This window comes from Lycium barbarum, chromosome 11 (genome assembly GCF_019175385.1).
Source record: "Lycium barbarum isolate Lr01 chromosome 11, ASM1917538v2, whole genome shotgun sequence".
NCBI lineage: Eukaryota > Viridiplantae > Streptophyta > Magnoliopsida > Solanales > Solanaceae > Lycium > Lycium barbarum.
In genome coordinates, this window is record NC_083347.1 from 13,982,099 (window position 1) to 13,999,252 (window position 17,154).

At 34.5% G+C, this 17,154-nt stretch overlaps 1 protein-coding gene across 2 annotated transcripts; it reads right to left on the minus strand.

Annotated features, from left to right (window-relative positions):
* Window positions 1-333: 333 nt before the first annotated feature.
* On the minus strand, window positions 334-9,964 carry LOC132616799 (putative E3 ubiquitin-protein ligase RING1a). Of its 2 annotated transcripts, XM_060331462.1 has the most exons (11): window positions 9,422-9,964; window positions 9,231-9,270; window positions 6,336-6,372; window positions 6,180-6,252; window positions 3,717-3,798; window positions 3,493-3,613; window positions 3,271-3,312; window positions 2,110-2,652; window positions 1,442-1,549; window positions 929-1,129; window positions 334-814 (listed from the first exon to the last, which is right to left on the minus strand). In XM_060331462.1, the coding sequence occupies exons 1-11, from the start codon at window positions 9,672-9,674 to the stop codon at window positions 779-781; spliced, it is 1,536 nt and encodes a 511-aa protein (XP_060187445.1). In that variant the 5' UTR covers window positions 9,675-9,964; the 3' UTR covers window positions 334-778. The 2 variants fall into 2 exon arrangements, with proteins under 2 accessions (XP_060187445.1, XP_060187446.1); XM_060331463.1 differs by lacking the exon at window positions 6,180-6,252 and having other exon boundaries at window positions 6,314-6,372; window positions 9,422-9,963.
* Between the last annotated feature and the right edge of the window lie 7,190 nt (window positions 9,965-17,154).

A 17,154-nucleotide genomic window follows, 5' to 3' on the forward strand; every position in this document is an offset into this window, starting at 1 on the left:
TTCCATTTTCAGTAAGCTAAGGGTATTTTTTTACCCTTTTCCCTCGTAGAGGTAGTGGGAAAGCAAATGTGGACCTACGTTTAGTGGGGAGCCTAAACACTATCCCGTTTCAATTTGTTTGAACCTATTTCCTTTTTAATCCGTGTCACAATTTGTTTAAACCTATTTCCTTTTTAATCCGTGTCAAAATGAATGACCTCTTTTCTAATTTGAAAACAAATTCACTTTATGAATGATTTATAGCCACACAAATTTTCAAGACTTATTTTGAACCACAAGTTTCAAAAGTCTTCCCTCTTTCTTAAATGTCATGCCCAGTCAAATGGGATCATATAAATTGAAACGGAGGGAGTATTAATTTATACAAGAAAAGCTAGTAGTATATTTCATACAAATATATGAACTGAGTCTCAGTAGCAATTCTCATATTAAAAATAATTGAGATTTAAAAATCCTAGGTCCGCCACGGGGAAAGCGAGAAAACCTTGGGGCAAAAAAGGGAAGAAACATTTTTGTTTCTGTGAATTGATGTCGCTCTAAGGAGATAAAACAAAATGACAATGTTGTAAACAAACCAAAACTTGGGTAAAAGGAAAAGGAAACAAGAAAGAAGATACTAAACTCATTATACAAACAAAACTCTTAGGCCAGAACTGAAAACTAGCAGAACTGCTATTCAGGAAAAACAAAAAAAAAATGTTGGCTTCCATATTTTCTTCCCTGCACCCATCCTTCTGCAAAGCCGACTTGAGGACGTCACATATCAGCTGAATGATCATCATACCTCCGAATTTTTTTGCACGTACGCAAGGATCTGAAAGAACACAGAAAAGATCGTTCAAGTGGGACACTAATGGAAACATCAACAAACATAAACTTTTTAAAATAATCCAATTGGACTGATTCCTCATTTGTAGCTCCAACTCACCAGATCCTGGTTTAAAGTGCAACTGGAACTGATTCCCCCAACAGTTTCTTGCCTTTCCAAGCGTTGCAGAGGAACATTGGACCAATTGATAACTCGAGATAGCATATTTGATGCATCCCTTAAGATTGACTGGTTAATATTTCCCTTCACTGCCAGTAATTCAACATCTTTGGCTAGTGATTTTGTCTCCTGAGCAACAAGCTGCATGCAAAATATCATTATAAAAATCAACGTTGAGGCAAAACGGAAAAATGAACAGCCTGGCAGATTTTATGGAAGCAATACCTAATTGACAATATTTAGAGGCACAACCATAGAACAACAAACATGCATCATCATTATTGAGACATCAAAGTTGAATCAGAAATGCATATCCATATGATCAGAGATAAGATTGTGCAGCACCGGAAAGTTTGACCCGCATATCACTATGTTTCATATCTGTTACTGACAATGATAGTGGAAAGTATTTCTTTTCTGTTCTTAATAAAGTATGACGGAAAGGACTCTTACTTCACAGAGGTGTCCAACTGATGTGCTTGGCCTGCAGAGGAGATGGGGCATTTTCAGACTTGGTGTCGTTTGTTTGTCTAATGGAATAAGCTCTAGATGGATATTTAACTGCAAATAAGAACGGTGAATTACGGACAAATAACCATTGAAAGAACCAGACAGCTCATGAATTATGACATATATTTAGAGATGCTATAAAGAATCTAGGGCGATATCATTCTTGAATAAGATGAATAAGCATGTCTAGATAGAGAGAGATAAATACTGTCCAATGCCTTTTTTTTTTTTGATCAAGTAATGTGTTTCATTGAAAGGCATCAAGAAGATGCAAAGTTACAGGAGGCTAATTACAAAAGAACAAAAGTATAGGAAAACATTGTTTGCCCCAAAACAATGTCTCGATCAAGAACTAAAGTGCTAATAAAATCCAAAAACTGTACTGGACTAGTTACTGGGGACAGCATTGTCCAACAAAAGAGATTCACTAAACATTTAGCTAGAAAATGTATAGGTTTTGTATAGTAAGTATAAATATACATTTAATATACATATAATATACATAAATATACGAAATCAGCGTACAGGTTTTGTATATTTTGGCTAGCGCCCGTAATTAATTTTGGCCGACGGACCAAAAATGAAAAAAACCCCAAGAGAGAATCTATTACCTCATGATCATTTGCTTGCGCACTTTCAAGATAATCAACTAACTTAGATAATCGAGTATTACGAGCATTTCTGCTACCACTGGCACTGCCATGTCGACTGTGGCTTCGAACACCGCCTCTTCCCCAAGTAAGTGTTTCAGGCTTCAAAGCAGGAGCAGGAGAGTTACTTAGGGTGTCTCTGGGTAGTTGTACTGCAGTAGTTTCAATGGGCCCACCGTCTGGACTCGCAGCTGAAGGAGAAGTCTGGGTGGTTGGAGCTCCTTTGCGCTTCCTGCGTTTCCTGAACTTGGTTTGTGTTCCACGCTCATCCTTAAGGGGTGAAGAATCTTTGTCCTCATCATGATCATCATTTTCACTCTCATTTGGATCAGATCGCTCAGGTTCTGTGTTGCCCTGACTGTTTCTTTTTCTTCTTGAATAAGCATTGGGATAGTTGCGAGATGTTCTTTGTGCAGAGGGAGCAGCTATGTCTTTACCACCTTTCCGCCTCTTAATTAATGCTTCAGATTGGCGTTCAGATATTTTGGCAATTTTTGATTGAATCTGTCCAACAAAACATAAGGCATGTAATGAAGTGTCAATCAGAAAGAAAAATTTATATCTACGTCCATTTTAATTACAGTTTATTTGCACAGAATACTATATTACACTAAATTGGACCATAGGATAGGCATATTACAACATCTGAAAACACCTGCTTCACAAAACATGGTAAAAAAATCTTCCATTTCATTCTCAGATTCTCAATACAAGGAAAACATAGAAAGTTGGTTTAACATGTGTCACTAGAGCACTTGGAGTCGGTCACCAACAAGCATAGACGGACACATTAAGATCTTCATTTTCTGAGAACGCAGGATGTGATTTGGCCATAGTAGGCGTCTTAGTTTCCATATAATATTTTTTATAGAATGACATCTTTTAGATTACTAATAAGGGGCAGAAAACAGAATGTATTACATTACAAAGAAAACATCATCAACAGATTAAGTTCTAGTAGTTCATAATATCTATCTTCAACATGCATGGACCTGTAATGACTAATATATCACCTCTGTATGTGTATTCTCTTATGTACACACAAACAAGAAGCACAAACATGCAAACAATTGCACACATATCCAATCAAGAATGAGGATTTCAGGCACTTCTTTAACTAACCTGCTCATTCAGTGCCCGTTCCTCTTCAAGAAAGACAAGTTCCTGAAACAAAAAATTCCACAAATTAGCAGACAAGTTTCATCAAAAGGGAAGAGGAACGGAATATATGCCTTAGTGGTTCTGTATTTCTTCTTTTTTCCTTAGTGGCCCTTCTTTTTTTCGCTATACAGGGCGAGGGAAGGGGGTTTATTAAGCTGCACAATATTATCATCACGGAAATACCTCCTCTTCGTACTTCTCAACATCTGGATATATTGCCACAATTAAAGTATCAAATCCAGGATCATCTCTCAATGACCGTCGACTAGCACAATGTATGCGACAAGCAGGGCATTCATTGTTCCTGTAAAAGGGGCGATTACAAGCAAAATCTATAGTAATCTTCAGGTAATTCTTGGATTCTAAAGACTAGTTAAATCACAAAACTGTTTTAATGCATTACATACCCAAGTCTCATTGATTTATCTATGCATTCCCTGCAAAAACGGTGTTGACATCCCATCACAACCCGGGTTCTCTTGATAATACCTGTGCATGTAATGCAGACACCCAATGGTTAAAAAACTGTTGGACTCTGTGGTCTTCAACCAACATATAGCACATTAGTAATCAAATCTAGTATTAAGCAGTGGAACTTCAGTGCAGCTGTGATTTATTTTCAAACGTAGGCATTAAATGGGCAGAAAAAATGGTGGCAAGTTATCCCAGCTTGCATATGGTAGACCGTTTGGAAGGAAGACAAGCAAGATGTTTTGAAGATAAGTCTAGTAATGTGCAGAAAATCAAGATGTACTGTTTATTTTTATTTCAATTTTGGTGTAAAGAAGAACTGGTTAAAGATGTGGATATGCTGACAGAGACTAAGCAAAAACCGAAAACAAAAACAATTGGCTCCTCATAGAGTATATGAAAAGGTATGACCTCGAATACAACTTGGTTATTGAGAAGATTATGGTCATTAAGTTGTTCGTGAAGTTAGCCAAGTCCAAAGGGTAACCAGCAAATACTGACGAAACAAAAGTAAACCAATTGAAGCCTGTATTTGGTATTTTTCCTTTTTCACGAAGGTATTTGGCAGTTTTGTTTCCCCATTCTTTAGCAGAAAACATGAAGTACTATCACTTGCTGTTTGAGGAGAAAAAAGAAAAGTTTCTTTTGAAGATACTGCTGATAAGAAAGGTTCATATGATGCTCTAGCTGGAAGACATGGAAAGGATAAGAAAATGAGATTTCTCAGGTGAACTTGCTGAATAGTCGAGTAGTATTCAACTTTATGATAATAACAGGCACAAAAAATACACTTAAGAGTTTAACCCTCTGACTTAGAACTGAGGTAGAAGACAACTTCACAAGTTACCATGATAAAACTCAGGGGAGGAAGGACAGAAGCCTCATCTTGGGAAGTTCTCTCATCAAAGCTCTAAACGAAAAGTAAAGGAATTATTTTTGATATAGAACTTTCACACATTTTACACGTGTTTCAGCGGAATAAACATTTATTTTCAAGTATCCCCTTTTGTCACAAAAAAACAAACATTTAAACTCTGACATCTGTAAGATTATAGTCTGTCACACCTTGAGAGACTTCCCAGAAAAGGAAAGAGATTATAGATTTGTGGCAGTTTTCAAAATGACGTACTCCATCCGTCTCAGCAAAAGCACTCAATGCCTAGGTGCCATTGTCAGGTCAGACCATAGGAAATGGGAAATGAAACGGGGTGGAGGGAGTAGGATTTCAACCAAATATCAGGTTATTTGATAGCAGACATGTATTAAAGCTGCTCTCATCCCAAGGAAATAAAAGCTACAGCTTTCAAGTCTCTAGAAAGTTTCTGCTCCACCTTGTATATAAATTCACATCAAATGAGGGTATCATCACTAGAATGACTTTGCTTTGTCATCCTTAACTTTGTCTGGCTACCTGCTCAGTTGCAGAAGGGGCTTTAGAGCCACCAGCACAAGCTTAAGCTAGTACCGCACCAAATTGTACAGGACCACTGTTGATACCTTCTTTATGATGGACAACAACAACAACCCAGTGAAATCCCACAACGTGGGGTCTGGGGAGGGTAGAGTGTACGCAGACCTTACTCCTACCAAGGTAGGATGGCTGTTTCCGAGAGACCCTCGACTCAACCTTCTTTATGATGGACAACCAAAAGAAATAAAATTCTGATATTAGTAATGTAAGCCCATATAGGACTGTCATCGTCCCTAAACCATAATTCAATCAGGTGCAATACATATAATTTACCTTAACTAAAGCATATTGAAGATTATTCAACTGAGTATAATTGAATACACAACTCATCCAAGAAAGTTCACGCTTGTATCAAACTGACAGTACAAATCAATGGTTACTGGATATTTGAGAATAATTAGAACGAGAATCATCACACGTCAGGGATTGACACAATTCTAGACTGACAAAAACTGGCCAATTATACATGACTGGCCTGGTAAATATTATAACTGAAACAAATCCAATTAGGTGTCTTCTTTTGATCCCTGTTTCTTCCACACAATTAGAAATAGCCCAAAGCCTGCCAAGTTTGATCAACCACCTAACAACATTTTATCACTCAGGTATTTGTCATGGTGCTAGAGTCTCAAAGAAAAAGTTTGCACTAGATATGGAAAATCACAACTGATATGTCTCTTCAACTTTTAACTTCGGGGAAATATCAGCTTTTTTCATAATCCTGAATCATCTGCTAAAATGCTCTCATAAGGGGGCAGGAAAACGAATAAAAATAAAGGGGTATCTTGAGGAGAAAACTCTTGAAAAACAAACTTATACATAAAGAGCGAAGTTAAATGGTAAAATCCACAAATATCACAACAGTTTTGGATTGGATAACCAAAATATAGAACATTAAAAATATAGAATGATGTGAAAGCAAATATACCTAGACATATAGGACATTCTAGATCTTTACGAGCTTGAAATAATTGTGCGAAAAAACTTCTCTCATCGAAATCCTAGCAAGAAACTCGAAGCTGTAAATATTCAAATATAATACAATAAATGAATAAAGAATACCTAAGCATATAGGACATTGTACATTGGTGCGAATCTCAGATCGTGACACAGCGATCAACCTGCAGGCAGGGAAAGACCATAAAGTTACAAAACTGCATCAAATATCCAGAAAAATTGAGATGACGCATTTTGCAGATCATTTTACCAAGAAGATGATATAGAAAAGGTACTGTCTAGAATCTCATGATAATCAGTAAGATCAAGAGGTTCTAAATTCGAGAGAATAACTTCTGGAAATTTGTACATTTTAACTTTCAGTTCTGCATGCAAGATGACAACCTAATTGAGCATAATGTAATTCATACTCACGAGTCTTAAAGTATTCCCTGCATGTTAAGTAGTGACTTTATATTGGTGAAAAATAAAGCCTGCATAATTTGTATCTGTTATGGGCCCATCTTGATTGAGCAATCATGTACTCTGTAGAAGCTTTTCCTTTTCCCTTTCAGATGTATACATTTTAGTCTGACGATTGACAATCATAGAGAAAATGGAGTTTCCACCAGGAGAACCCAGGATCAAGACCCGAAACCCCCCCCCCCCCCCACACACACACACACACACACCCACACCCACAATTATCAATTTCACAACCAGCTAAACTACTGATCCTGAGTATTACTACAATATTAAAAGACTGAAGAATTTTCTATAAAGGTGATTCAAGTTTAAAGAAAATTCATGACCAACAAATTGAGATCTGACTTGAGAGGAAGACAAAAAGAATGATGAGATCCAATAGTCTCCCAAACCTCAAAGACAAAAGCATGAAACCAAGAATTCCCAGAGAACACTTTTTGGAGCTAAATATTGCCAAAAGCTACTTCTGTTATTTCTTTGCAGCAACAACTGCTTAAAAGGATCTTCTAGTGTCAGTGGTCAAAAAGGTGCAGCTGCATGGACCGAATAGAAACACTCACAGGATATGTTAAGAAGAAAATGGTGCCACCTTATACTTTATAGTAATCCTCTAGCATACCCGCTTTTTCATTCTAGGTAAATAGGACAAAGTTAACAAGTTATTTCATTGTAAAAATCCAAGGAACCTTGAACTAGTAACTTTCACTGCAAAGTGTGATACTTTCCAATTGCAGTTATCAAAGATGTTGAGACAACTAATTCCTGACACTAAAAGACAGATATACTTATCAATAAGATATCTTACACATAGTACAGACAACTTATTTGGTCATGCACAAACCTGACCGTATATTTCATTATCAACTATATTATTGAGCATTTTTATATTTCATTATCAACTATATTATTGAGCATTTTGCAATTCATATTCACAAGTCTTACAGTAAGGAAAAGGCATACCCTGAATGCTCAATCGAAGTAATGGCTTTATATGGGCGAAAAGTTTTAGCCTGCATGGCCAGATCCAGAGATATAATAGGATAACGACCATACCGATCTCTGGCAAATTGAGTGACTACCTTATTATCTAGAAAATAGTCAACAGTGATATATATCCCAAAAGAGGATAGATTTGAAGTACTACATAAATTTAAGGACAAACACAATAAATAGAACACCCCATCTTGAATGGCCTTCACACAACAACTCTGGCAAAATAAGTCAGGAAAAGGTGACTATTTTAATGTCTTATGATAATATATGCATGAAGTTATAGGTACGTCCAAGGTGAATATTTGAGGATGAACACAAAATTATGAGCAGCAGTGGCCTGCTAGAACAACTGAAAAGTCCAAAATTTTCAAAAATATAATTCTCCGGACTCTTCAGGACGTCCCCGGGAGTTAGTTTATGCTGAATTAAGTACCTAATTTCATACATCAGAAATTGAAATATCAAGCTGCGACATATCTCATGTTGAAATGATGCAACCAAAACCATGACCATGGTCCACAAAATGGAAGTGTTTACCAAAATGCCAAATGAAACAGTGGTGGATGGAGTGTTTGTGCAAGGGGTTCAACAGAACCCGGTAACTGTTGACATAAAGTATCGATATATATGTGAAAAATCACTGCATTTTCAATAAAAGTTGAAATTGAAACCATATTTTGTGACATACAATGAGTATAATGCTAAGAATCTTGAAAGTTGAATCCTTCAAGTTTTAATCCTGGATCATCTCTAAAATGAAGGATCACTAAAAGAAGAATCATATTGTTTTCTGGCTCAAGAAAGTAACAAGATAGAAGGGAAGATCAAAATTGTACAGCTTAGACTGATAAGGTCATACCATACAAGGCGGTGAAGTACAAAAGGCTCGACAAAATACATGCATGCGCATGGGTAACATTACATGTTTACATCCTTATATACATAAATCTTTATGACCATCTTCACATTTGAAAGAAGTTTGGTAAGAAGAAAATTTCCGGTTTACCCCACTGCCCTCACTCGTTTGGCAAGCTCTAGATATGTAAAGATTGAGAATATAAGTAATGCAATGTAATGTAATGTAATCAAAAAGGGGTAAGAAGTAAGTTATAAAAATGGATTCTTTACAACTCAACAGTCAAAAACAATACCCAAATAGCATTTTCCAAATTCACAATCATTTTACTTATAGAAAAAAAACTCTAATAAGAAGCCCAGATATTAAACTAACCGACCGCATGCAGAAATGACTCGCGCATTAAATCAAGCAACACAAGTGCATCAAAACCTTCACCAAAGTAAAAATCACACTCAAACAAGTTCAAAACTAGAAACTCTGCATCCATCAAATCTGCCGCTACTCAAAACAAGAACTGTCGAAATAGACCCAAAAAAAGACAAAAGATCACATTTTTACCGACCCAAATAGCTTAACACGCTATCTGAACTAAACACACATCAAAAAAAGATAGAAAATAACAAACCCAACAGTAAAATAAACACGAAATTAAACATGCATAGATAAAAAAAATTAAGAGAAAAAAAGAGAGAGAGAGAATTTTACTCATCAAAGGCTTCAGGGTCAGTGCCACTTCCATCAGAATCTGTAACAAACAATCAAAACAACAAATAAAATCAATGCACGATTAAAAAAAACACACACATACACATATTAGTCATAACAGTAAAAACTAATGTAATAAACACAGATTTGAGAATTTGGGTACACATAAAAAGTGTTTAAAGATATATAACCATCATCAGTAAATTGATTAATTCCCTCTTTATCATCATCATCACCATCAACATCATCGTGGGTTTGTTCTTCATCTTCATCTTCATCTTCATCTTGTTGTTCCTCAACTTGTTCTTCTTGTTGTTGTTCTTCTTCTTCTTCTATAACTCGTCGAGATTGTTTCCGACCACGACGTTGTTGTTGATTAATTTCATCATTGTTGTTGTTATCATCTTGATTATAATTCGATAAAAAACGTTTCTGGGCTGGCATTTTTTTTGTTGTTGGGCACCGCTTAGCAGAGAAAAGGAGTTAGTTTTTTTCAAGAATGTGTGTTGGTTTTATATGGTGTTTGGAATTGGGAGAAGGAAAAGTAGACAGTGTTGTTGTAAATTTGATGAAAGTTATAGCGATGTTTTGTTTTGCACTTTATAGAGAGAGAGAGAGAGAGAGAGGGTGTGAAGAAGAGAAGTGGACTTGGATGAGTAATTTTTTGAGCTACTTTGTTCTTCTTTTGTTTTTCTCTCTTGTGCTCCACATACATATACTACATGCTTTTGCTTTTTAGCTAGGTGTTCGGTATTTATAGTGAGATCTGACTAAACTTTTTTTCTTTTTCCTTTGTTGAGTATTTATAGTGAGATCCTACTAAACCTTTTTTTTTTTTCTTTTTTTCATTTAACTCTTTTTTTTATTATTATTGGAATGAACGGCAGATTAAGATGTATTCAGTATTTAAAGTTTGTGGGTTTTGGATTTATCATCAAATTCATAATTCGTCTTAGTTACTAGGTGCTTAATTAATTTATACTTATTTAATTGATTATCATCTAATACAAATACAGGATTTAAACAAAAGTTATTGGGTTCGTCTCAACCCGTATATGATATTGTAGTTTCGCGGCAGGTGTTGAAAATTTTATCGCAAGAAAATGCCTTTTAAGAGGGTTTTTTTTTTGTCAATTATTCTCGAGGCGCTCTCATTTTTTTTATCAACTTCAAATGACAACGTTTAGATATAGATGGCATCCACACGAGAAGATGTAATTTTAAAATATTTTTTAATAATCGATGTATTTAGGAGTAATTACAATCTCGTGCCACATGTATACTACAAGTCCTTTATCTTTCACCGGGTGTCCGATATTCAAATAAAGATCCGACTAAATATCATTCGCATCTGAAGTCCCGTCACATAAGGGACAAAGCGCACCCTGACAAAAGTTGTTAAGAGTATATGGTTTTACAAGTTTGCAACTTTATATCCAACTTTTTTTCATTTTCCATTCAACTCTGTTTTCCTTTGGAACTGAGAGCAGATCAAGACTTATTCATAGACTTATTCATGATTTGAAGTTTATGAATTTTGAATTTATTATTGAATTTATAGTTTGTTTTCGTTATCGGCTTCGTAATTAAATATTTGTACTTTTTAAATGGATTTTCTAGTACAAATATAGGGTTTAAGCATAAGTTTTGGGTTGGTCCGAATTCTTATATGATATTGTAGCTCCGCCCTGGAATGCAGATGTTGGAATTCTACAGCAAAAAATATGCCTTTTTAAGACGGATTTTTTTGTCTTTTGAATAATGTCGAAAGTAACTTTAACGTTTTCCAAAAAGAAAATATATAACGTGTGTCAAACAGTTGTATAGTGAGGATAAGATGTCATTTGCTCTCATTTTTTGTTCTAGCCAACTTGACATGACGATGTTTAAATATAGACTACATTCACACGAGAAAATGTGATTTTTTAAAATTTCTTTTAATGATCAGTGTACTTCTCGTGCCCAGTATGCATACACATTACACATTTCTCCTAAATGGATGGAACGGATCTAAAATAGGAATTGACACATTCATTATTTTCACACTTTTGACACAGGAAATAGGAAATAACAACCAGGGTGTCTCAATGAAATTGGTGGCCTCAGCCCTAAAGACAAAACTTAATAAAACGTCCCAATTATATTCAATAAAATTAGTTTTTTCTGCGTCACACGTGCATCTCGTGTGCCATGTGTGCATTCTGTGTGTCACACATGCATTTAGTATCAATGAAATATTTATATATATTTAATAGACTTTTTAATACAAATATAAGGTCTAAGCAAATCGAAGTTATTGGGCTCGTTCAAAATCTGGTATTATAGTCCCGTCCGGAGTGTAGATATTGAAAATCTACATCAAGAAATATACCATTTTAAGAGGGACTTTTCGTTTTTTCAATAATGTCGAGAGTAGTTTTAACTTTTTCCAATATATATATATATATATATATATATATATGCTTTGAATCAAAGAATGCTCGATAATATCAAGGTATATTGTCTCCTGCTTCGACTGATAAATCCAAACCAAATTACTGTATCCTAAATTCAAAGGGGAGAAATGAGTTTGGATATAATGCTGATTCAGGAATTGATCATGACTTTGAACCTGTTCTTTCCATGACCTCTCTTAAATATATATATATATATATATATATATATATATATATATATATATATGTATGTATGTATGTATGTATGTATCTATATATTACGCCTGTTAAATAGTTGTACAATGAGGATAAGATGTCATTTACTCTCGAGGAGCTCTCATTTTTTGTTCTTTTTGATCAACTTGAAATGGTGACGTTTAGATATAGATGGTGTTAAAATGAAGATGTGATTTTTTTTAACTGTATTTTAATGATCGGTGAATTTAGGAATAGTTAGAATCCCGTGCCAAGTATGCACACAAATTACACATTTCTCGTAAATGGATGGAATGAATCTGTAATAGGAATTGACGCTTTTGCACTTTTGATACAACGAAATAGCGAATAACAAGAAGGGTGGCTTAATGAAATTAGTGGTCTAAAGTCAAACCGTGATAAAACGTCTCAATTATATTCAATAAAATTACCTTTTGCTTGCGTCACACGTGCATCTCGTGCGCCACGTGTGCATTATGTGTGTCACACGTGCATCTAGTGTCAACTATATATATATATATATATATATATATATATATATATATATATATATATATATATATAATAGATTTTTTAAAACAAATATAAAGTCTAAGCAGATCGAAGTTCTTGGGTTCATTCAACACGTATTTTGTATTTTAGTCCCGTCCTCGGGCATAGATATTGAAAATCAACAACAAGAAATATGCTTTTTAAGAATCACACTCAAACAAGTTCAAAACTAGAAACTCTAACTCTACATCCTTCCAAACCGCCATTACTCAAAACAAGAACTATCAAAACAAACCAAAACACGATAAAAGATCGCATTTTTACCGACCCAAATAGCAAAACACGCCATTTGAACTAAATGCACATCGAAAAGAATAGAATGTAACAAACCCAACAGTAAAAAAAAACATGAAATTAAACATGCATAGTAAAAAGTTCTCAAGTAACAAAGAGATATACTCATCAAAGGCTTCAGGGTCAGTCCCACTTCCATAATGTTGAAAGTAATTCTATCGTTTTCCAAAAACGGAATACATTATGCGTGTTAAACAGTTGTACAGTGAGGATAAGATGGCAGTTACTCTTGAGGAGCTCTCATTGTTTGTTCTTTTTATGAACGTGAAATGACGAAAGTTAGATATAGATGGCGTTCACACGAGAAGATGTGATTTTTTTAAAATTCCTTTTAATGATAGGTGTATTTAGGAGTAGTTGGAATCTCGTACCAGGTATGCACGTCAAATTACACATTTCTCATAAATGGATGGTCTGAAATAGTAATTGACGCATTCATTATTTTCGCACTTGCAATACAAGGAATAACGTTTATGGGTTGGCATTTTTATTGTTGGGCACCACTTGGTTTTGTTATGGCATAGAAAAGGAGAAGTTTTTTTCAAGAATGTATGTTGGCTTTATTTGGTGTTTGGAATTGGGAGAAGAAATGGAAGTGAGAGTTGTAAATTTGATGAAAGCTACATACTGATGTTTTTTTTTTCCACTTTGTAGAGAGAGAAAAAGGGGGTCTATGATGAAGAGAGAAAGAGTAGAGAAGTGAAATGGACTTGGGATAAGTAAATTTTGGGCTGTCTTTTTCTTTATCTCTCTTTTTTTCCACATTCATAAACTTCACGTGTTTTGTTTTTTCACCCAGTGTCGGATATCTCTATGGAGATCCGACTAAACCTGTTTCTTTTTCCTTTGTCCGGTATCTATTGTGAGTTCCGACTAAACCTTTTTCTTTTTCTTTTCTTTTTTTCCATTCAACTCTTTTTTCCATTAGATTGAGCGGTAGATTAAGATGTATTCAGAATTTAAAGTTTATGGGTTTTGGGTTTATCATCAAATTCATAATTCATTTTATTTATTTGGTTCGTAATTAAATATTTATACATATTTAATTGATTATCTAATAAAAATATAGGATTTAACAAAAGTTATTGGGTTTGTCTCAACCCGTATCTGATTTTGTAGTTCCTCGGCAGATGCTGAAAATCTACCGCAAGAAATATGCCTTTCAAGAGGGACTTTTTTATCTTTTGAATAATCTCGAAAGTAAGTCTAACATTTTTCAAAAAAAAAATATATTACGCGTGTTAAACAGTTGTATAGTGAGGATAAAATGTCATTTATTCTCGAGGCGCTCTAATTTTTTTTTTCTTTTTATCAACTACAAACGATGATGTTTAGATATAGATGGCGTTCACACGAGAAAATGTAATTTTTTAAAATATTTTTTAATAATCGATGTATTTAAGAGTAATTAGAATCTCGTGCTACATACATATACTATATGTCTTGTATCTTTCACCCAGTGCCCGGTATTCAAAAGACCTGACTAAATACTATTTCGCATCTGAAGTCCCATCCGAGAAGGGACGAAGCGCTTCCTGACAAAAGTTCTTAAGAGTATATGTTTTTATAAGTTTGCAACTTTACACACTTTTTTTCCCACTTTCCATTCAACTATGTTTTCCTTTGGAACAAAGAGCAGATCAGGACTTATTCATGATTTGAAGTTTATGAATTTTGGATTTATCATTGAAATTATAGTTTGTTTTCGTTATCAGCTTCGTAATTAAATAGTTATACTTTTTAAATGAATTTTCTAATACCAATATAGGGTTTAAGTTAAAAGTTTTGGGTTGGTCCGAATCTGTATCTGATACTGTAGCTCCGCCCTGGAATGCAGATGTTGAAATTCTACGGCAAAAAATATGCCTTTTTAAGACGGACATTTTTGTCTTTTGAATAATGTCAAAAGTAACTTTAACGTTTTCCAAAAAGAGAATTTATTACCCGTGTCAAACAGTTGTATAGTGAGGATAAGATGTCATTTGCTCTCGAGGCGCTCTCATTTTTTGTTCTAGCCAACTTGACATGACGATATTTAAATATAAACTGCGCTCACACGAGAAAATGTGATTTTTTAGAATTTCTTTTAACGATCAGTATACTTAGGAGTAGTTAGAATCTCGTTTCAAGTATGCATACAAATTACACATTTCTCGTGATGGATGGAACGGATCTAAAACAGGAATTGATGCATTCATTATTTTCACACTTTTGACACAAGGAAATAGGGAATAACAACCAGGGATGTCTCAATGCAATTGGTGGCCTCAACCCTAAAGCCAAAACTTAATAAGATGTCTCAATTATATTCAATAAAATTATTTTTTTATGCGTCACACGTGCATCTCGTGTGTCACGTGTGCATTTAGTTTGTCACACATGCAGAGGCGAATCCAGGATTTCAAGAGGATGAGTTCACCTTGATTTTTTTTTTTTTTTTTTTTTTTGAAAAAATGACGCAAAAGTGTATTTAGTAGGGTTCAATCTCACAACCTTAAGGGATTAAACGCAACACTTAACCAGTGCTCCACTAAGTCTAGTTTAACCATGTATTCCTTCAGTTAATATTAGATATATTTTAAGGACTATATACATAATATACCGAGTTTAGTCGGGTGACCATGTGTTCACGTGACTCATTTTTAACGGGTAGATTCGCCCCTGTACACATGCATCTGGTATCAATTAAATATTTATATATATTTAATAGAATTTTTAATACAAATATAAGGTCTTAGAAAATCGAAGTTATTTGGTTCATTTAAACATGTATCTGTATTGTAGTCCTCCCCCGGAGTGTAGATATTGAAAATATACAGCAAATCTACCATTTTAAGGGGGACTTTTCATCTTTTCAATAATGTCGAGAGTAATTTTAACTTTTTCCAAAAAAAAAAGTATATATTAAGCGTGTTAAACAGTTGTACAGTGAGGATAAGATGTCATTTACTCTCGATGAGCTCTCATTTTTTGTTCTTTTTGATCAACTTGAAATGACAACGTTTAGATATAGATGGTGTTAAAACGAAGATTTGATTATTTTAACTGTAATTTAATGATCGGTGAATTTAGGAGTAATTAGAATCTCATGCCAAGTATGGACACAAATTACACATTTCTCGTAAATTGATGGAATGAATCTAAAATAGGAATTGACGCATTCATTATTTTCGCACTTGTAATACAAGGAAGTAGCGAATAACAACCAGGGTGACTCAATGAAATTAGTGGTCTGAAGTCAAACCATAATAAAACATCTCAATTATATTCAATAAAATTAGCTTTTTCTTGCATCACACGTGCATATCGTGCACCACATGTGCATTCTATGTGTCACACCCGCATCTAGTATCAACTAAATATTTATATATATTTAATAGATTTTTTACAACAAATATAAAGTCTAAGTAGATCGAAGTTCTTGGGTTCGTTCAACATGTATCTGGTATTGTCTTATCGTCCCGGAGTGTAGATATTGAAAATCAACAGCAAGAAATATGCTTTTTAAGAATCACACTCAAACAAGTTCAAAACTAGAAACTCTGCATCCATCCAAACTGTCATTGCTCAAAACAAGAACTATCAAAACAGACCAAAAAAGCAAAGCACGCCATCTGAACTAAACGCACATCAAAAAAGATAGAAAGTAACAAACCCAACAGTAAAAAAACATGAAATTAAACATGCATAGTAAAAAAAAAAAGTTCTCAAGTAACAAAGAGAATTACTCATCAAAGGCTTCAGGGTCAGTCCCACTTCCATAGTGTTGAAAGTAATTCTAATATTTTCCAAACGGAATACATTATGCGTGTTAAATAGTTGTACAGTGAGGAAAAGATGCAGTTACTCTCGAGGAGCTCTCATTTTTTGTTCTTTTTCTGAACTTGAAACGACGACATTTAGATATAGATGGCGTTCACGAGAAGATGTAATTTTTTTTAAAATTCCTTTTAATGATAGGTGTATTTAGGAGTAGTTGGAATCTCATGCCAAGTATGCACGTCAAATTACACATTTCTCATAAATGGATGGAACGAATCTGAAATAGAAATTGACGCATTCATTATTTTTGCACTTGTAATAGCGTTTCTGAGCTAGCATTTTTGTTGTTGGGCACCGCTTGGTTTTGTTATAGCATAGAAAAGGAGAAGTTTTTTTCAAGAATGTGTGTTGGCGTTTATTGGTGTTTGGAATTGGGAGAAGAAATGGAAGTGAGAATTGTAAATTTGATGAAAGCTGCATAGAGTTTTTTTTTTTTCTCACTTTGTATAGAGAGAGAAAGGGGGTCTTATGATGAAGAGAGAAAGAGTAGAGAAGTGAAGTGGACTTGGGGATAAGTAAATTTTGGGCTGCCTCTTTCTTTATTTCTCTTTTTATCCACGTACATATACTTCATGTGTTTTATTTTTTCACCCGGTGTTGATACC

Excerpts from the sequence above, each read along its gene's own strand:
- LOC132616799 (XM_060331462.1), bottom strand. The coding sequence starts at position 9,674 with ATGCCAGCCCAGAAACGTTTTTTATCGAATTATAATCAAGATGATAAC. Across the intron at positions 3,799-6,179 it reads AGAATGTCCTATATGTCTAG|GTATTATCAAGAGAACCCGG; the intron begins GTATATTTGCTT and ends TTACATGCACAG. Across the intron at positions 2,653-3,270 it reads AACGGGCACTGAATGAGCAG|ATTCAATCAAAAATTGCCAA; the intron begins GTTAGTTAAAGA and ends TTTGTTGGACAG.